The sequence below is a fragment of the Bidens hawaiensis genome, unplaced genomic scaffold (assembly GCF_021521415.1).
Source record: "Bidens hawaiensis isolate Kalapana, Puna unplaced genomic scaffold, B.hawaiensis_p1.1 tig00001575_1, whole genome shotgun sequence".
Taxonomy (NCBI): Eukaryota; Viridiplantae; Streptophyta; class Magnoliopsida; order Asterales; family Asteraceae; genus Bidens; species Bidens hawaiensis.
This window is the reverse complement of record NW_027491088.1, coordinates 1,129,902-1,151,906: the sequence shown is the minus strand read 5'-3', so window position 1 is coordinate 1,151,906 and position 22,005 is coordinate 1,129,902. Positions and strand designations below refer to the sequence as shown.

Genomic DNA, 22,005 nt, shown 5'->3' with positions numbered 1-22,005 from the left:
AAAAGGTTTAGAACACAAATGCAAACAGGCTAAGTATAACAAACCACAAAATAAATAAAAGGAAAAAGTAAGAAAATGAAAGAAGAAGAATTCCATCCCACATTGGTGGAGGAAAGGAAAGAAGAGACTTCCACCTTAGTATTAATAGGTTTGTAAGTTTCTTGTCCCACATCGCTAGATTATAAAACTAGTGAGCTCTTTATAAGAAAGAAAATTCATATGTTAATGTTCTTATAAGACATATCACATCCAGTGGTCCTAGAGGATGGTGCGAAGCACCCAAACGGGCACGGGCGAAGTGCGATGGGCGCAATGTGGCGCTTTGATGGCGCACTTTGCACTTCGCACGCTCGCATCGCCGCGAGTCGCATTAAGGGCCTATATGGCGGCGTAGCGATACGCGATAGGCTGATATAGCTAGTGGAGGTTACGCAGAGGACACGTGGCGTGCCACGTAGCAGGCCTAGGGCTGACTTGACATAGCTACAAGATTCTTCGCGATACGCGACGGCTAGGGGGCCGAAACTTACTATAAATAGAAAGGAAACGGGACATTCACAATTCGCTCAAAATTTCTTTCCCTCTCTGAATTTACACACACATATATTAATAGTATAATACCGAGTTGTCGTAACGATACCCTATCCGATCGAAAGAAATATACACGAATCCGAAAAATCTGTCTGTTAAGGTATCACATTGTGTCATCGTGTAAAGTTTCTACTTTCGTGATTATCGTTATGATTATTGGTTTTATACTAATCTAGTTATAATACTACATTGTGTTTATCCTATGTGCTTAATACCAGGAGGTGTTCTTTAATTGTAAACTTGCAAGGTGAGACATTCGAGTTTTTGTACAACTCACATTTGTGTGAGACAACTGTTTTTCCGACATTGTCATAATGATTTCAAAACATATAAAACTCATGGCGGATGGTCTAAATGTTTTCAAATGTATTTATAAAGTATTTTAAATACGTTACAGTGATTAAGTCTCTGTAGACTTACGGGATGATTACTACTGGTATTGTGGGGTTTTGTATACAAGGCTTGCCTACTGGGTTATTACACGTTACTTATTGGATAAGTGTTAGCCAATAAGTAATATGACAACAGTCATAGATACGGTCGAGTGACAAGTACCTTTCGGTAATGTAACATCCCCAAAATTTCAATCCAAATTTAACAACTTAGGAAAGTTGAGGGATCAAAAATAATCTCAAGATAAGTAATGGGAAAATATTAAATAAGGAATTATAAGAAAAATAAGGAAATAAAAATATTTCCTAAGTTAAGTATTCTTATATGAAAGAAAATAATAAAACTCCATTCCACATTGGAAGATGTAAGAAAGTGGAAGCATTCCACTAAGGTATAAATAAGGAAGATGGAATCCATCCCACATGGAAAGTGGTAAAGAAATGGAAGCTCTTTATAAAGGAGATTTTCCATAATAATATTCTTTTATGAATATCATGCACCAAGTGGTCCTAGCGGAGGGTGCGTAGCACCCGACGCGCACAGGCTCGGGCTCGGGCGAGGACGATGGCGACGGCGAAGAGCGTTGGGCGCAATGTGGCGCACTTCGCACGCTCGCATCGCCGCGAGCCGCCTTAGTATTTTTGGACAACGAGAATTAGACCAGAAGTGACAAGCTACAAAAGATGAAGGACTAAAAATGAATAATAATATATATGGACCCATCGCGCTACTCGACGAGTCCAAGAAAACGGCCATCGCGTACCGCGATGGGCCGTGATGACGCAACATACACGTGTCACACCGTGGTGACACGTGGCAGCATAACAGGACACGTAGCAGAATGTGTCAGACCACGTGTCGGTCGCGGTATGCGACGAAGCCAGGAAGAGGACCCATTGCGTACCGCGATGGGATCCAAAATCAGCTACAAATAGGAGGGGGTCTGGCTCATTTCATACACACCACAACCACTCTCTCTACCTCGGTTTGCGTGCCGAACACCATTTTGCGTGCCACCGACCCGACAATCATTACCTCGTAATCCGTGCCAAATACCCGACGTTTTCCTCGAAATGCGTGCCACCAAGAGTAACCCGACATTCTGCCTCGAAGTACTTGCACGACCCGACGACTACACATTGCCTCGATTTGCGTGCCAAGGAAGGTGGATCAAGAACGCCTCGAGAAACGTGCATATAGAGTAGAAGTGCTGCCCGTATAAACTCAGGAATATCTAACTCCAAATACCCGTGCGAGGTAAGGGGTTCTGCCTAAGTTATTATTATATTATTATAAATGGATTAGACCATAGTCAGAGGTATAGCCGAACCTTGATTACAATTAAGTAGTATATAATCTTTCTTAAGCAAATGTTATAGTCAAAATAGTATTTCTTTATGACTAAGAAATATAATACAAGAGATTATAGTTATGAAATTAATGTTTCTTCTTGAAGAAGAAACTCAGAATAGACGTTTATTCCTGTAGAAGAAACGTGGCATATAAATGGTAAATAAAGAAAATGACTAAAGGTCTAAATGTTTTCATCAAGGTTAAAGCTATACGAAATAGACTAAATGTCTTAAGCTAGATCGTTGATCTAGATATTTATACAAAAATGTTATTTCGTACTATAGGTCCGAGATAACAAAACAAGAAGCAGAAATCAGAAAACATGAATCAGTATCAGAAACTGATTATAAACAGACAAGGTGAATACGCCCCAAACATTTTATAATGAGTCTGAATGTTTGCATAGGATTTACGAATCCTTAAAACTTTGTGTACAATAATAAGAAACGGACACTCTGATTAAGAGTATACATGTGTCTGGATCCAAACATACATGGTGACTCGGCATTTCCCCGAGGCCATGCATATCATCAACATGCCTCTGAAGGTCTACGGGGCTGTTCAGAGAAATGATATTGTGTATATAATTAATTGTACATGGTACTTAGGGTAATTTGATCCCAGTTTAGTTGGGTGCCTAATAAGTAGTCACAAAGGTATTATTGTTGGATTCACAAAGGTATTGAAAAGAGATTTTAGAGTCAGCGTTATTCACCAGCTTTGTGCTGACGTATTATCCCGCCCATGTTACAGGGAAACAAAAAAGGTTAAAACATATAAGCAAGAAGGAATAGAAGATTGAAATTATAGTCATTAGATGTTATATGATGACTCAGATATTTTATTTCAAAATATTACAAAGAGTTATGTTTTCTAAAGAAATGTATTGTAAACAATGGACGGGTATTTAAACCCGACTTTTTAATAAGTTTTCAAAGTAATAATATTTTATTAAAGACTTCCGCTGAAATAAAACCCGCAACTCTGATTTATTTACAAAACAGGTACCAACTATTGGTCACACGCCTAGGCCCTAAGTGAGGGTGTGACAGGTAATTTGTAAGCAGACAGATGTGAAAACATCTTAATGATGTAACTGTAAAATGTGTCATTTACAAATGAATGTACTCACCGGTATTTCTTGCTGATCAAATATTTTAAACATGTTTCAGGTGACTTGTTAGAGATAAATGAATGATGCATGCGGGCTTCCAGCTTAAATAAGTGGCTTGTCACCAGAATAAAGAAACGTGTTTTGTAAATTAGGGTTTAACCCTATAAAACTTATGCTTGTATCAAAAGAGATTAAATTCCCGGTTTATCATAATAATAATCATGGTGTTTTTATAACTCTGATGATTTTTCCTAACTACGGTTTTGACGAAATTTTCCGCTGCAAAATAATTTAATAAACACCGATACCACCAATCAATGTTCACGGCTCCCCTCCCGGGGTATAGGGGTCGGGGGCTGTGACACTAAGTGAGCCTGTTTAGCTAATGGCAACACCAAATAAATTGTTTACATTATAACACTCACGTAGTCACATTTCACGTTGGATCCTTGCTAAAGGATAGCCACTTTTGAAATTGTCAACATGTCATGAATTTATGATAGTTAGATGGAACTTAAAGCAGATAAAAATCAATATGATACAACTCTTTCGAGGAAGCGGTACATAACAGTATCACTTATGTTTAAGTCAAATTAGTTAATAGATACAAGTGCCATAACATATAATAGTTGCGTATGTGGGGATAATGAAAACTGAATTGATTAATTGCATTCATAAAAATTACATTTTATATAGATTCGAAGAAACCCTCGAAACCTAGACTGGGTCGTGGGCTCATACTAAATACTAAATTACTAACAAACCCAAAACAATAATATTCTCCCTCATAGTCGGAGCAAAGGAAACCATAAGCTTAGACTAAAAAAACATTAAAACAAAAATAACAGTGCTAATAAACCCTAAATAATACAGTCTTCAATTCCGTCCATGAAACTTCAGCCATATTTCCATGATCATGCAATCTTCAATGACAATCCACAATTTTGAATAATTATGCAGTCCTGCAAGTGGTGTAGGCGGCGCAACATGGTGATGGACCATAAAAGAGCGGTGGTGGTTTGGCTAGTGGCTAGAGGATCGTAGTCAATGGAGAAGCGGCGCCAAAAGAATAGCTAGCTCAACAGATAACCTGCGGCTTGAGACCACGATCGTGCAAGTGAGCGGCACACCAAATCTGTATGTTTTTTCTTGTATACGACCAATTAACATATTTGAAACTAACATATTCTCATTGCACTTGAAACTTCACGTGATTTGGTTCACAATTCATGTGTTGTATATGATTTATATCATGAAGAAATGAAGAAGAATGAGCCAATGAAAAAAGGAACACCCGTCTTGATCCGTCCGGTTTACCAAACTTAAACATAAGATATCAAATATTGGCGTATTGACAATGTCAATTATTTGAAGAAATAAAATAATCAAATAATTTTATAGGTGGAACAATATATCTTTCATTTCTTTCTCAAAGAGTTATTTTTCTCTGAGTTCAAATACAATATTGTTACGAATGTTATTAAGTTTACTTGATGGTGTTTTGAATGATTATTCATTCAACTTAAGGTAACAATATTGGTCTAAGAGCATACACCAATTGTTTTCTAGACTAGAATTACCATGTTGCTTATTGAACAATTGAACTTAGTTTCTCTATGAGGTTGTTTGGCAATCAAGTGTGAATCTATAAGAATCTGAATGATTAAGAGTTAGTCTTTAAACTATTTAACATATTTTTGAAACTTAACTATTAAGAGGTTCTATGAGTCATTAAGAGGTCTAACCAAACACACTCTACCTTTGACCGATTTAAAGGTAGCTTATTAATGATTTCATTGTAAGGCTGTTATATTATGTCCCGATTCAATTCGTATAATCAAAATGATGTATGTTTTAGTTCTAATTATTTGTTATTGTTCTTTAATAAGGGTTGGATAATTGATAAACGGGCTTGGAGTTGGCCTAGCGGTTGATGGGCTTGGACACCAGTCGTAGGCTTAGTTGGTGTAGAAGTTGGGCTTAAAGCTAGTGGTTGATGGACTTAAAGTTAGAAGGTTGTATTTCCTGCTGTAATATATATGTTTAACTTGTTTTAACAGTTCGATCCCTGGTTATCTCCTAACTTTTATCTTCGTGCTTGTTGAGTCCAGGGTTCGTCTTCATGATGTTTGTTAGTCTTTTCCATGATGGTTGATTGTGTCATTAGTTTGTGTTGAACTAAAGATCCGTATTGTGTTTCTGGTTATTTGTTTGATTTAATAAGAAGATTGTATTTTATGACAAAGGCTACCAAACAACCCCCAAGCACCAAAAATTACCACACATACACATTTGCAAAACTAAAACCAAACGGTTTTATATTCCAACATCCAACATTTTCTGTTTATTAATTTTACTATCCTGCAAAACAATAAGGATATTACAAAGAAGTCTTGACATGGATCACTAAAACTCTAGATCTTATCAAACAAAAGAAATTGACATAGGATTCACATTTTAAGCACTCTAAATCATTGACACTCAAATCTCATTTAAAAATGAGCATGATTCATACATGAAACGTAAAAGCCTAACTCTAATTATTATGAATGAAGCTTCATCCGAAAGAGAGGTGAGAGCACGTTTGTGAGATGAAAAAAATATATTGACAAAATTATTTCTTAAGAAATGAATAATCATTATATATTTAATGGTTTTGTCATAAAAATCCTTCATGAATATATATTGGCAGCATTGGTCCTCATTCTTCCACTTCTTTCATCTCCGGCCTTCTAATTTTAGTTTTGATCAATCCTAGACTCCTTGACAACCTTCTTCGACGACATTTATGGTGTTTTTTTTTTCTGGTATGAAGCGGATTTTTAAAATCGAAGCTTTTTCTTGTAGCATGAAAAAGTATTTTTGTTACGATTTTTTGAAAGGCATACATTTACATTATCGGATTTTAGAGTAAGCTTGAATGAAAAGAACCATTCGATGTATATTAAATTTTATTCATCTTGTCAACATCCAAATTAAATAACGTTACATCCTAAAAATTTAAGAATATATACACCTGTCTTCAATTTATTTTCTATACGGTTGAGCTGTTACAAAGCAACTCGTTTAAAATGCGAATACATAACTTTTATACACCGACAATAAGATTAAAAAATCTAACATATATATTTTTATAACATGTTATAAAGACTATAAAGACAACTCGCTTAAAATACAAATTTACAATAAACGTAAAGTAAACCAACATATTATAAAAACTTGTTTAAAATACGAATACATAACTTTTATGTACCGTCAATAAATTAAAACATGCAACATATTTAAACAACCCTAAGGCGAAATTATTCTTATTCTTTATTCGAAGTATATTTAGTCAAATACATGTTAAAAATTAATATATTACCTTGTAAGTTTCCATTAAAAAACACAAATTGCATCTCTTTACCTTATGAAGTATGAACACATCTTTGGAAACAATCAATTCAAATAAAACACAAAAATAGAAAATCTCTCCATATGTTAATATCTTATTACAAATTTAAACTTTATTAACGTTGAAAAAATAATTTGTAAGAAAGAAAACTGTGATCCACCCTACACACCTACCACAACTTCCCCACCCAGTCCCTTTTAACACCCACAATTCAACATTAAAATCTTCCTATGAATTAATCAACCTTAAGCGGCCATCTTCTTAAAATCTTTGTACTAATGTTACCCAGTCACTTCTTCCCTTATTTTTATTATTTTTTAATCCCATATTCACCCTAATTAGCTCCCCATCTACATCTATTCTCATAAATTTGGGGTATTTATTAAAGAAACTGAAGATTTGACAGGCACCCATTTGGGGATTTGTGGTAAAGATTTGATCTTTGATTAAAATCTTGTACCCAATTAGCTCATGTGAGGTTTTCTTGAATCTTTGTGGTGTAAAGATTGGATTTTTACAGGTTTCTTGAATTGCCCAGTTGGGGATATGTGGTAAAGATTTGATCTTTGAATGAATCTTGTACTCAGTTAGCCCTTGTGAGTGTTTCTTGATCTTTTTTTGGTGTAAAGATAGGACTTTTACAGGTTTCTTGAATTACCCAATTGGAGATCTGTGGTAAAGATTTGATCTTTGGATGAATCTTGTACTCGGTTAGCCCTTGTGAGTGTTTCTTGATCTTTTATGCTATAAAGATAGGATTTTTACAGGTTTCTTGAAACACCCAAAAGTTTCTTGATTGATTATAGACTTATAGTATTGTAACTTAAGTTTATTTAAGGATCCATTATGTTTGGGACTCAAAGCAAGAGGGATCTAGCGGATGAGGTACAATCGCAAATACCGATCTTGAGACCGAGTATTCACGCCAGGAGGGCGAATATTACTGTGAAGTTTCAAGATCTTTATGGGTTTATGGTTGAAGGCAATGTTGATGATGCAAATATATTGAATGAGGTGAGAGAGAAAGTGAGGGAACAGGGTAGGGTATGGTGGGGATTAGAAGCAAGCAAAGGGGTAAATTGGTATTTGCAAACTCATGTAACTTCTGCACTTAAATCATCTTTGAAGTTTTCGGCTTTAGTGAATGGTATTACTCTCAAGAAGCTTATTAGAAAGGGGATACCTCCGGTTTTAAGACCGAAAGTTTGGTTTTCATTGTCTGGTGCTGCTAAGAAGAAATCTACTGTGCCTGATAGTTATTATAATGATCTGTTAATAGCTGTTGAGGGTAAAGTCACCCCTGCTACAAAGCAGATCGATCACGTGAGTTTTATGCGTTCTTTATTCTCGTTATATCGATATCTTTTTGGCTCAGTCTCATATTTTTGCGGTTTATTATGCTATAAATATGTTTACATGAACTGGAGTTTGTTGTATGACTATATGTGTATTTTTTATTGGATATATAATAATTGTTGCTGATGGTTGCTTTAAAATTCATACACCTCAATTTTAGGCTTGTAAACGAATCGAACAAACATAGATGAAGCATGTTCGTGTTCGTTTAACTTTATTCGAACAAACGACCGAACACGAACAACTAAACAAATGGGGGTTTCTTGTTCGTGTTAGTTAAAAAATGAGCATGTTCATGTTTGTTTGCGTTCGTTAACAATATAATCAAACGGTTCACGAACATAAACGGACGAACATTGCTGAAGATGAACTGGCATAACTAACGAACATAAATGGGCCTAAAAGAATTATTAAAACTAGACTAAGTTGTAATGGGCCGCCAAACAAAACTAAATGAATATATTAACAAATGTAAGCGAACTTACTTAAACAAACGTAAACTGACGAACATAAATGAATGTATACGAACGAACATAAACATAAACGAATTTAAATAAACAAATGTTGAACATAGAAGAACGAACGAGACATGTGTTCGTGTTCGTTCGTTTAATTAAATGAACAAATTGCTTTGTTCATGTTCATTCATTTATTAAATACACGAATATAAGCAAACGATCTGCCGAACGGTTCACGAAATGTTCAGCGTTATGTTCGTTTACAGGCTTATCCAATTTGTTTACTTTTTAGTTTTAATGTAAGCTTGTAACTTTTCCACATGTTTTAAGTACTAAATATCTCTTTATAAATGTAGGACCTACCACGAACCTTCCCCGGTCATCCATGGTTGGACACTCCGGAAGGTCATGCTTCGCTGAGACGGGTTCTTGTTGGTTACTCGTTTCGTGATTCCGATGTTGGTTATTGTCAGGTATGCATCAATAGGCACTAGAAAAACTAAAAAAGTTCAAACCTTTTTCAGTTTTCTTGAATCTTTGTTTGCGTTGACCAAGATATGTAAATGACTAATTGCAGGGTTTAAATTATGTGGCTGCATTATTGTTACTTGTGATGAAAACAGAAGAAGACGCATTTTGGATGTTGGCGGTTCTTTTGGAGAATGTGTTGGTTAATGATTGCTATTCAAATAACTTAACAGGCTGTCATGTAGAACAAAGGGTGTTTAAAGATTTGTTGAAAAAGAAATGTCCAAGGTAATAATCTTGTCTTTATGTTTAAAATGTTGTTGATTATATATTATTATAAAGTTGGCAGCTTCATAAGCTTTGACGGTTGTGAAATGCAGTGTTTATGCTCATTTAGAAGCTCTTGAGTTTGATGTCTCACTTGTTGCAACCGAGTGGTTTCTTTGCCTCTTTTCAAAAAGCTTGCCTTCAGAGGTAAATATTAACTCATGCATACACCCACACACATACGGTATACCACGAATATGTATATGTTTGTATCTAAATATCTACAAAACTTACGCAGACAACCTTGCGAGTTTGGGATGTTCTGTTTTATGAAGGAGCAAAGGTTTTACTTAACATGGCGCTTGCTATATTCAAGGTGATTCACTTAATTATATCATTACTTACAGACTTATATATTCATTAGAAAATGAAAATTGCAACTTGTAGGCTTGTTAACAAAGCGAACGAACACAAACGGGTCATACTCATGTCCGTTCGTTTATCTTTAACCGAACTAATGATCGAATACGAATAGTTAAACGGGCGAAGTTTTCTTGTTCGTGTTCGTTCTTTATGAAAATAAACGTGTTCGTGTTAGTTTATGCTCGTTCGTTAATAGTATAAACGGATGCTTAACGAATGTAAACGAACAAACTGAACATAGGTGAACATATATAAACCAACATAGCTGAGCAAACACCAATTAAAGGTAAACGTGAATGTCAATATATTGGACATAAATAGTTAATAAAACTAGACCAAATTGTAATGGATGATATTTTAATTTAATAAAACTAGATTAAATTTTAATGGGCCTAACAATTCAAATGAATACATAGACGAACAAACTCATACAAGTGTAATGCAACGAACATAAATGAACGTACGAGACACGAGTTCATGTACACTCGTTTAACTAAGTGAACAAAAAGTTTTGTTAATGCTTGTTCGTTTACGTTTATTAAATAAACGAAACTCCCGCCTAAAGATTTAGAAATGGTTCACTGAACGTTGGGTTCGTTTACAAGCCGAGTAACTTGGAAACTTGTAGTACTTTCTAGAAAATGGCAGTGTCTGAAAATTCGTGGTCCTAAAAGCTTTGCTAAACCTTCATAGATTTACGGACAAAAACATTTTTCTCTAAACATATCCAAAAACCAAATCTTGTAACATGTTTGGATGCATGTTTTAACATGTTTCAGGTAAACATTAACATCATTTCGTTCACAAAGTTACGAACAATTTATTATTATTGCAGATGAAGGAAGACGAGTTGCTAACAGCAAATCATGTTGGTGATGTGATCAATATTATACAGAATACCACTCACCATCTCTTTGATCCTGATGAACTATTGACAGTAAGTCTACCCTCCTTATGTTCGACTTTTTGAACCTATATTATAAGGAGAAAATAACATTATATTTTGTTACTTATGAGTGCAGGTTGCATTTGATAAACTCGGGTTTATGAGCACAAATATATCCAAGGAAAGGAAAAAGCAAGAACCGGCAGTAATGGCAGAACTTGATCAAAGGTTAAGACGGCTGAATTCTAGTACTCTGGATGAGAACAGCTGACATATGTTGTTTTAGGTTTAATAAACCTTAATACACTTGGACATGTTGTACAAATGCTAAAGGCTGTAATGTCTAGCATGTTTGTTTATGGTTGTTATTTATGGTTACGAGGTTACTTGCCTCACAAAGAATTTGTGTTCAAACCATGTAGTCTCTCTTGGAGTTTATGTTTGGTTTTCTTTCGACTATTGACCCACTAATCAGTGTTCTTTTTTTTTGGAACGACCAACTAACTAACGCCGGGTACTCCGTACGCGGTCCCCATTGGCTAAAGGTAGCCCGAGCCGGCCATTAGTCCGGACGGACGGAGCCCGTAGCCCTAGCGGTCCACCTATTGAGGGATTCACCGGATAAAACCTGACCCCTACGACCGCCAAACGGCACGACAATGAGGAGCCGGTAAAACCGGGTGAGATCAGGACTCGACCCCTCATCCCTCATATCTCTAATACAAATTGGTGATAGTGAGGTTTGAAACCCCTACCTCTCACTTGTAAAGTGAATGATCTATCATTGAGCCACATCCAATTTATACAACTAATCGGTGTTCTTTAGTCATCTTTTTAAGTGTTAAAAATAATTATATTTTCTAATAAAGTTTTATGCTTTGAAATTTGAATAAAATTAGAAAAGTATCTTATTATCTTTTATGTATAGATTATAAAATATCATTCATATGAGTTTCTTGAAATCTTTATTAATGAATCATATTTTGCAGAAAAGGAGGTTATAAACCTAAGATTTGGTTTTAATTTGGTTGTGTCTAGATTCAAAAATTACAATATATAAAAGTTATCAAAAAAATATTTGGTTTTAAGGTGTATTAATTTGGTTGTCTAGATCCAAAAATTACAATATATAAATTATTGTGAGAATCAATTTTACAAAACACCAAGTTATTGTGAGAAAATAAATTGTCAATATAAGCTTTAATATTTTATACCGTTACTTGCACGTATTAGTTATAATAATTACACATGTATAACTGCGCAAGTTATGTATAAAAATTCAAACTATTCCATTTATATTATCTTTTTTTCTTTTTTGAAATTTTCATATAAAATAACGGAATAAACTCAATAAAAATCATGTCATAATTATCCATTTGCCAACAAGCTTTAGCTCTACTAGCAAGATTAGTCAACATTTTTATGTTTCAATACAATAAGATTTTATTTGTAACAAGTAGTTTTGTTAATTGAATAATTGGTCAAAAGTCAAAACTGAATTAACGACAATACTTAAATTTTTAAGAATACTTAAATATTTAAATATTCAAAAGTAATAAATTAATAAACAGATTGATACATAAAAAAAAGACCCAATTACAAATTTTGTCCTTTAAAAAAAGCCAAATTACGGTTCGTGTCCTTTCCTTGCAGGCGGTGTCCTTTAAACTTTTTTTTCCTACAAGTTTTGTCCTTTACGCTAACTGGGTTAGAAAAAGTCAGTTAAGTATGACATGTGCCAGACATGTGATGGGCATAATTGTAATTTTAACAGGGGAATATATTATATATATTTTCTTTTCTTTCTCTCTTCTTTCTCTCTAAGCCATAAATTCCGGCCACCTCTCCTCTTCCTCTCCCGCCGCCTCCTCCCACCACCAACCTCCAACAGCCGCCTCCACCGCCAGTACCACACCAACCTCCCTCAACGCCGCTTCAACGTCCGCCGCCATACAACCTCAGCTTCCGAGTCGGCGCCGTTTTCCGGCAGCCGGAGAGCCCACCGGAAAAACGCTCCGCCTGTACCTCCCATTCCATCATCACCACCGCCATACAACCGCCGTAGATCTATTACCGGCGGCTAACTGTTCTTCACAAGGTACGATTCAATTTCTACATCGATCGATTTATGCATCGTTTTAGGTTACCATTCGATTTAATCTTTGTGGGTCAATTTCATCTGGGTGTTATTGATTTTTGTTTGTTAAAGCTTGGATCTTTACGGGTGTTCTTGATTTTTGTTAAAGCTTGGATCTTTATTGTTTCTGGGTCGTTTGTTCTGGGTCGTTTGCAATCTGGGTGTTTTTGATTTTTGTTAAAGGTTGGATTTTGAGTGTTTCTTGTTGTTTATGAACCATTGATTTATGTTTGGGATCTGTGAAAATGTATAAGTGATGTCATTGTTGATTGGATTAGGTTTTGATTGAATTTGGATCTGAATCGGTTGGGGGAAATGGAGCCTGAGGGGGTTAAGCGTCGAGGGAGGAAGAGGAAGAGAAGGAAGGAGTTGCAGGTGGTGAAAAGACAAAAATGCCCTCACATGCGTCTCACGTGAGGGCATTTAACTGAGTTTTTCTAACCCAGTTAGCGTAAAGGACATAACGTGTAGAAAAAAAAAGTTTAAAGTACACCGCCTGCAAGGAAACTTAGAAAAGGACACGAACCGGTTTTTGGCTTTTTTTAAAGGACAAAATTTGTAATTCTGTCTAAAAAAAATAAAAGGACAAATAAAAATAAATACGTCTAACCCAGACATTTGTGTGAAAATAAAGATTTAAGCCGAATAACACAATGTCTCAAGTTCGAATCCGATTCCAACAGGGTTTTACCGTAATGAACCTTTAGGTAGTGGGTTTTCATGGAACAGAAGATTGTGAGCTTGAGTTAAACAGTGTTGTCTATGATTGCGGACATACGGTAGATGTGGACAAAAAACTTGGTTATGAACCCAACCCAAAATCGGACCTAGTCCAACTCGGCCTGTGAGTACGGACAAGGTTTTGGTTCCTAAAAAAATCATACCCGTACTCACCAAAACCTTCTTCACCTCTACTATCCAGTCAAAATTCGGTTCCTACTCGACCCGATTATTAACTTTTATCGACCATACACGAAACCCAAAACCGGTTCATGAAAATAAACATTTTTAAAAAAATAAAATAAAATCATCCATTTTGTTAATCATCATCATCTTCTTCCTCCTGTAACCCCTTTCTTCTCTGTATAACCAATTGATAAACCCTAAACAATGAACCAACAATCTTATCTTCTTCACACCCTAAATTAATTGATTAATTAATTCCTTAATGTCCGATTTGGACGATATTGACCTCGACCCAGAAGACTTCTTATCCTCAATCCCCTTAAAAAAGGTCCCACACGGCGACGTCTTCGAAGCCTCACGCGCCGGCGACGTTGACCGCTTAAGATACTTACTAGACTCCGGCGTTAACGTCAACGCGCGTGACAACTGGGACTCTGTTGCATTATACTACGCTTGTCTAGCTGGCCATCTTGATGCTGCCAAGATGCTGCTTGAAAATGGTGCTATTTGCTCTTAACATACCTTTGATGGTGACAGGTGTCATTATGCTGCCTTGAATTTGAAAGTCAGGAAGCTTTTGAAGGCCTTTGAAGCACGCCCGCCTCCATTGGGCCCGTTGCAGTCGGCGTTGAGGGAGACGTTTATTGGGTGTGTAGGGAATAGGGCTTATTTGGAGCAGGTGGATGGGCAACCTCAGTTTGCAGGTGTGTGCTTGTTTGAAAAGATTACAACTTTGTTGATTTGTTGTTAGTTAATCGATTGATTTTGATTCTTGATTGTTATAATCTTTGTGAAGTTATATATAAAGATCAAAACTTTATTGTAATTTATGTTGATTTATCATTTGTTAATCACTTTGTGGGCTTGTGGCGGCTAATTGACTGATTTTGATTCTTAAATGTTAATCGTGTTGGTTTGTCATTAGTTGATCACTTTGGAAATAGGAGATTAAGTTAAATTGAAAAGATCAGAACTTTATTGTTAATCATGTTGGTTTATTATTAGTTGATCACTTTGTGGTAGCTAGTTGACTGATTTTGATTCTTGATTGTTACTTTATGGGTTAATTGAAAAGATCAAAACTTTATTGTTGGATTACATTGATTTGTCATTTATTAATCACTTGTAGCAGCTAACTGGATGATTGTGTTTATTGATTGTAATAATTTTCACGGATTAATTGAAAAGATTGAAACTTTATTGTTGATCATGTTGGTTTATCTTTAGTTAATCACTTTGTAGCAGCTGATTGACTGTTTTTGATTCTTTAATGTTATAATCTTCATGAAATAATAAAAAAAATTAGAACTTTGTTGTTAAGCATGTTGTCATTTATCATTAACTAATTGATTGATTCTGATTCTTGATCGTTATAACCTTCATGAAATTATATAGAAAGATCAAATCTTTATTGCCATTTATGTTTATTTATCATTTGTTAATCATTTCGTGAGCTTGTGGCGGCTAATTGACTGATTTTGATTCTTGAATGTTATAAAATTGGTTAATCGTGTTGGTTTATTATTAGTTGATCACTTTGTGGTAGCTAATTGACTGATGTTGATTTTGATCGTTATTATCTTCATGGGTTAATAAAAAAGATCAGAACTTTATTGCTAATCATGTTGATTTGTCATTAGTTAGTCAATTTGTGGCAGCTAATTGAGTGATTGTGAGTCTTGATTGTTACAATCTTCAAGGGTTAATCAAAAAGATCAGAACTTTATTGTTAATCATGTTGATTTGTCATTAGATAATCACTTCGTGGCTGCATTGACTGATGAATTGAAAAGGTCAAAACTCTATTGTTAGCTGTGTTGATTTATCAAGTAATCACTTTGTGGCAGCTAAATGACTTATTCTGATTTTTGAACTTATAGTCAATACTTTGCTTACTGGATGTTCTTGATATCTGATAAGATTGGGGATGAACAGGTAATGTATCTAATGGAGGAACCAGTCCCAGCTATTTTCCTCCAGATGTTATATTTTATCTCCATGGAAGACCAATTGAAGCTCATAGAGTGATCTTGAGTGCCAGGTCACCCTACTTTAAGAGAAAGTTTGAAACCGATTGGAGGGATCGTAAAGAAATAAGATTATCGAGAGAAAAGTTATCTTATCCTGCATTTTACAGCCTTGTTCACTTCTTTTACTCCGATAGACTAGAGATTGCTGTTGATGACATGGAAGATCTTGTTAGAATATGCAAAGTTTGCAAGTGTGAATCGTTACAAAACGTTATAGAAAAAGAAGTGAGACATCAAAAGTATGCAGATTATAAATCATTACAGGATATAGATAATTCCCAAAGACGGTATATTTTACAGGGTAGTTCTTTACCTGAAGATGATCGTCTTCCTGCTGCTTTAAAGGGTGTTCTTGAGATGTCTCTTAATAATTCAATCCAAGAGGAAAAAGATGATGATCTTGTGACACGATTTGGTTCAGTGAAAATAAGTGGTTTTGAAGATGATCTTGCGGATGTTAATATAAAAGTTGAAGATAAGGTTTTTCGTTGTCATCAAGTTATTTTGGCTTCAAGATCTGAATACTTTAAAACTAGGTTATCGCGTATGGAGGATTTTCTTGAAGGGAATGATGGTTTACATGATTACAATCTTCCACTTATTAAGGAACATGATCTTAGCACGGAAGCTTTTGAGAAAATGGTTGAGTACATGCAAGCTTCTTTTTTTTTTTCCTTATTTATGATTTGATAGTGTTTTGATTTACTAAACAAGGTGGCATGATTATACTTTTGCTTCTCTATAGGTCACTGATGGTTTGAAGGATATCAACCCCGAACAGGTATGTTACATTCATCTTTATAAATTTTTGTTAGCCAAAATTGTAATAAAGTGTAATTTTTAAAACTTAAAACGCGCGGGCTGAAGAAATGTTTGATGCTGCATCAAGATATCTATTGTTTCCACTTAAACGTGCTGTAGCTGATGCGTTACTACCTCATTTACAAATGGTCCCTCCTTCACAATTATGTCACTGGTTGATATTATCAGACATGTATGCTACCAACATTAATTATTTAAAGTTTATAATCATACATTATATTTTACAAAAAATCATTTTGTTTTTGTAGGTACGGTGTGTCGAAGATTCGAGAATATTGTCTAGATATGATAGCCTGCAACTTTGAGACATTTGCAGAAACTAAAGAATTTAGAGCAATGCTTTTAACATTGCCACCGCCATCTGGCGACTCATCACTTCGTACCACTGTTCCAAATGCTCCGGGAGCTGAAATGAAGATGACAGAAGGGAATGTTCTAGATGATTTGCGTGAAAAGTGGTTGGAAGTTGAAGCGGGAGAACTTGATAAACGTGACGAAAGCGCGTTACTTTTTGATAAACGTCTTGAAATGCTTATGTTGGTTGCACAACAAGAACAATCTGTGACTGATTATGAGTAATCATGTTCTTTAAAATGTGAACATATGTTAGATTTTAATCACTTAATCAATAATACACCAATTTGGCAAATTTGTTTTTATTTCATGATATATACGCCGTTAACTTGAGTAAAGTTTACATGTATTCACAAAATTTACTTATTATACTTATGATTTCATAATCATTCATTTTCAACTGTTTCATCTTTTTCGCTGGTCCCACCGTCTTCACTAGCAGCTTCATCCATGGCTGCATTCGGTTCTTCAAGTGGTTGGTCTTCTTCAGGCGGTGGTCTATCTTCTTCAGTTTTAGCTTTCTGCAACAAGCTCCAGTACATGATGCTTGCTGTCAATATCAGGATCATCTTTGGGTTGACCTGTGGTCAACAGACATTTGAACTTTAATTCACTGCTGCTTAAATAAAAGGTCAGTTATTTTCAAGATTTTAAAAAGGTGTAAACTTTATACCTCAAGAATGTCTTCAGGCAATAAGAAGATGGAGCAACCGAGTTTTCTTGCAACACTAATTATATACGTCGCGTTTAACTTCTTATCCTCCTCTGTGGTTTCAAGAACGTTTATAAAAATGTTAACTTTCATAAAAGTTTAATGAGTTTGAAAAGTTTTAACTTTTATAAAAATGAAGAAGTTTGAAAATCTACCCGATTCGCCCTTGGCAACAAGGCCCCAGTCTACAACCCTTTTTTCCACTGCACTAAGAAGCTCAAGGAAGAAAATACCGTCCGATAGTCGTTTATCCTATAGAATTAAAAAAAAATAATAGTTATAAAACAAGATTTAGGATTAATTAGTCTTAAATAATCATCTATTTTTTCACTCATGATAAAGTAACTTTTCAAGATTTCAATTTGAGGCATATCTTTACTTAACATGACAAAAAAAAGTCAACATGGTCAAACATTTACCTTAAAGCTTTCCATTGTCTTTTTCCTGACTGTTTGACTTTATTGTTTGCCCATCGAAGGATATCAGCATCAGTTATTTCTTTTCCTTGACCATGAGTTCTTAAGTTTTTGAGAAGTTGAAGCATGCTAAATCTCATTAACTGCCATAAGAAAGCTAGTTACAAAACCAAACAAAGTTAGTAACTTTGTTCATTCTTTAATAGAATAGAAGATATAATAAATACACATATCACTTACCTATAATAAGCTTCTTGTTTCCTGAAACAATATCAGCTCCAGCAACATTTACAAGTGAAAAGTTTAATTCTTTCCCAATCCTTACAACTTGATTGCAATTCTCAACTTTTCTAAAAGGCATCTTTATTGGAGGCTTTGTTGCTTGCCTCCACATAACCGACCCCGGTGCGAGTTTGTCAAGAACTTCTAGGAGAACCCATCTATATGCAAAAACGAAACACAAAATTAATGGTATGAAACATACGCCCCTGACCGTTTTAGGTGCTAAACACATCTTGTTTGTGGGTTGGCGGATCCAACCAGAAAATCATGTCAGACATATGAACCCGAACACGACACGCATATTTGCAGGGTGCACGAACATGACCTGTTTAGCTAAACGTGTTCGCGGGCTCAACCCAAAACTGACCGAACTCGTTTATATAGAACCCAAACCCGCGGATTCTGTGTTTGGATCGTGTCGTGTTAGAAATTCATACTCCTACTTACCACTAGATGTGTTCGCGGATTTCAAGCTCAAGTCCAGCTCTTTATTTATTTATTAATTTTATAATATTTTTGTATATTAAATTAATTTTAATTTCTATATATACCATAATTTCTACTATTTAGTTATTTTTATCATAATTTTGCATATAATAAATATTATTATATTAGTACACTTTAAAAACATTAAATAAGAATTATATAAATCATAAGCTCGTTTAGGCTCGTGAGCCAGCTTAAGCGCGATAAGTGAAGCTCGGGCTTACTTATCAAACAAGCTTATTTAAGAATCAGGCTCGACTCAAACTTTTAAAGAGCCGAACTCGATTAGCTCACGGGCTGCCTTGGCTCGTTTACACCCCTGCTTACCATTGTCATACAAACGCCTTCTTTTTTGAAAAAAATAAAAATAGCTCACCCGTTTCTAACATCCTCCCACACATTATTAACATGTGTTTCAACTCCAAGACTGTTAATCCACATTCTGAAACATCTTTCTTCTCTTGATGTGCTTTCATCATCAGTCATCATCTCTTGCAGAGATGAAGTCTTAGTTTTATCTATAGTAAGCCCATTCCTGTTATTCAAATCACACATATTATATCATATGATCCATAACTTTACATTTTATCTATTTTTTATATACTTGAAAACAAGTAACAAGATTCACCTATGTTGAAATATTTGCGCAACGAATGCAAGATTTAAATTTGTTGACCCCTCAACAATGTCCTTAGATGTAACATATCTTTTACAATCCAATTTCTCTGCTTGTTCAATAATCAACTTTGCTCTTTCTGTCGGATCTTTTGCTTCCAATGTTTTAGTGGTACCGTGTTCAGGGGCAAGAACGTTAAGCAAATGCGCGTACGCCTCACCATCCTATACGCGGTTTAGATGAATCAGCTAAAAGTGTGTAAAGACAGCATTTTTCATATTAATAATAAACACATACCTTTAGATCTGTTGAAAAGTTTGTAACTTCTTTTTTGTAGCCTGCTTTCTTTAACTGAAAGTTCATCCATTTAAGAAGAACCTTTTCTGGTGCCAAACCCATGAGTTCTTCGGCTTCCTGTAATTTAACATCATGTTTAAGATGTAAATCACGCGTATAAAACTATAAATAAATAAGTAAATAAAAAGTATGTAACCTTGCTATCTTCAACCATAGACACGAGCTCAGGGGCTTTTTTTAAATCAACATATGATAGAAGTTGTATCTGACAGCGACGACGGTTAGTTAGAAATATATCAATACAAGACTTGATTAACTTGACAACAATAAGCCCGTAAGTTTACCTTAACTATCTGGGATATCAACCCAAGTAATAGATGAGGCTGCAAACATGAAGCAAAAATAAGTTGGTACATAACTTGAGTAATATATGGAAATGGGTCAAACTTTATGGACAAAATAGGTTTTGACCGTTGACCCTTGACCTGTTACCCAACCCACCCATCGGACCAGCCCATTTGTGATGACAATGACATCTTCTCAACTTACTCTTCCTTCAGCCAAATCCTGCGTGCCAATGTTAACCACAGTGCAGCCTATAGCCTTTGCAGAGTTAAGACAAAGAGTGTGATTCTCATTTCTTTCCCATGGGTTAAGAACCTTTTTCGTGTTGATCGCTCGCTCGTCTATTGTACCGGGGACCGCAATATTAATCAGCTTACTACACCAACAATGGTTACAAGCATCAGTTAACATCACTTTTGTTAAATGATCGGATATGTGATCGAACATTTGAGTTGCTAATAATAAATAATTAATACCATAAAAGAACTCCATCTTTAGCAAGATCAAACAAAGCATTGGTAGCAGGGTCTAAAGGAAGAAACTGCTTCAGAAACTTATCTTCTCCAAGATAGTTGTTAATATGAGAAACATATGAAGCCTTTTCGGTCTCGCTAATGCTGCGACGAAGGGTGGTTGTTGATGATTTCACAAACGATGAAGTCGTTCTGAATGTTTTTGAAGTTTGCCCCATTTTCGCACTTGCTCGAGATTGTAAATTCAGATATACCTGCAATTAGACATGTAAATGAACCGAACGTTTAGTGAACCATTCATGAAGCATTCAGCAGTTGGTTTTTGTTCAACGAACATTGAACAAAAACTTTTGTTCATTTACTCTCGTTTGTGCATTCATGCTCGTGAATGTTCGTTTAGGTTTGTTCATTCACGTTCGTTAATATATATATATATTTAAACCTTTTGTGGCTATTATAACTTCTGTATGGTTACGTTCGTTCGCTTAAACTTTTTTGGTCAATATAATTTCGTTAGTTTATAACTTCTTAAGCACAACACAATGCTGTTCACATTTACATTTAATTGGTTTTAGATCAGCTATGCTTGTCATCTATAATCAGTTATGATCGTTCGTGAAACAGGCGTTTATGCTTATAACAGATGAACATAAATGAACACGAGCAAGAAACCGCGTTTGTGCTAATGCGTGTTTTCAATCGTTTGTTTGGTTAAAGTTAAACAAACAAACACGATTACAGGAACATGCTCCGTTCATGTTCGTTTACAAGGCTACCTGTAATGATACTTATTAAACTCACCCGAAGGAAGGCCTCAAAATCCAACTCTTTAGCCAAGTTAGAATAGGAGTCGCTTAAAATTCGGGTGACTTCATCCTGGCTTGACACCTCATTAAAGGGCTTTAATTTGGCCAAAACGGGCGGCAAATCTTGTATTGTGACCGTACCAGTTTCATTTCTTGCTGAAACAAACTATATGGGAATCAATGAAATTATACATATTTTTATATGATAATATATATGTATATATATATAATAGGATTAATGTGATAAATAATTGCATACTTTGGTTCTGAGTTTACGAAGCTCGACTTGAGTGAATTGGCTTTGCAGCCATTGATCATTGACAAAGACACCTTCAAAAGTTGACATATTTCACTCCGGTTGAGCAAATCTTGAAACCAAAATTAAACAACCCAAATGAGATAATGTATGTAATGATCCATGAACATAATAATAATAATAATAATAATAATAATAATAATAATAATAATAATAATAATAATAATAACATTATGAAGAAGATTGAATATCGAGTACCATGAGATTAATAAGAAAACAGAAAGCAAAAGCTTAACAAGATTGATCATGGATCAATGAGCCAGCCATGTGAGACAAGAGAATTGAGGTTCATTTTTCTCAATGG

The 22,005-nt window shown here is 35.1% G+C and overlaps 1 protein-coding gene and 2 pseudogenes across 5 annotated transcripts; 2 read left to right on the top strand and 1 right to left on the bottom strand.

Moving 5' to 3' along the window:
* Positions 1-6,788: 6,788 nt before the first annotated feature.
* On the top strand, positions 6,789-11,140 carry LOC143587381 (uncharacterized). 3 transcript variants are annotated; one of them, XM_077068695.1, is made up of 8 exons: positions 6,789-7,272; positions 7,613-8,168; positions 9,016-9,132; positions 9,237-9,415; positions 9,508-9,601; positions 9,693-9,770; positions 10,653-10,754; positions 10,840-11,140. In XM_077068695.1, exons 2-8 carry the CDS (start codon positions 7,692-7,694, stop codon positions 10,972-10,974), a joined length of 1,182 nt encoding a protein of 393 aa, XP_076924810.1. In that variant the 5' UTR covers positions 6,789-7,272; positions 7,613-7,691; the 3' UTR covers positions 10,975-11,140. The 3 variants fall into 3 exon arrangements, with proteins under 3 accessions (XP_076924810.1, XP_076924799.1, XP_076924805.1); XM_077068684.1 differs by having other exon boundaries at positions 6,789-7,396; positions 7,490-8,168; XM_077068690.1 differs by lacking the exon at positions 6,789-7,272 and adding an exon at positions 7,347-7,365 and having other exon boundaries at positions 7,490-8,168.
* Positions 11,141-13,999: 2,859 nt separating this feature from the next.
* LOC143587372 (BTB/POZ domain-containing protein At2g04740-like) lies at positions 14,000-17,266 on the top strand (annotated as a pseudogene). The gene is made up of 5 exons (XR_013144880.1): positions 14,000-14,450; positions 15,682-16,433; positions 16,522-16,556; positions 16,636-16,770; positions 16,847-17,266. The product of XR_013144880.1 is annotated as a BTB/POZ domain-containing protein At2g04740-like (transcript).
* LOC143587359 (fimbrin-5-like) lies at positions 17,206-21,731 on the bottom strand (annotated as a pseudogene). Its single transcript, XR_013144878.1, has 14 exons — positions 21,645-21,731; positions 21,381-21,551; positions 20,583-20,833; positions 20,311-20,482; positions 20,106-20,144; positions 19,958-20,026; positions 19,762-19,878; positions 19,477-19,688; positions 19,225-19,383; positions 18,321-18,520; positions 18,084-18,237; positions 17,820-17,916; positions 17,626-17,717; positions 17,206-17,533 (listed from the first exon to the last, which is right to left on the bottom strand). The product of XR_013144878.1 is annotated as a fimbrin-5-like (transcript).
* Positions 21,732-22,005: the final 274 nt, after the last annotated feature.

Bases quoted from the DNA above. Each gene is read 5' to 3' on its own strand.
- LOC143587381 (XM_077068695.1), top strand. From the start codon at position 7,692: ATGTTTGGGACTCAAAGCAAGAGGGATCTAGCGGATGAGGTACAATCG. The intron at 9,133-9,236 runs GTATGCATCAAT...GACTAATTGCAG, and splicing joins CCGATGTTGGTTATTGTCAG to GGTTTAAATTATGTGGCTGC. The intron at 9,602-9,692 runs GTAAATATTAAC...AAACTTACGCAG, and splicing joins CAAAAAGCTTGCCTTCAGAG to ACAACCTTGCGAGTTTGGGA.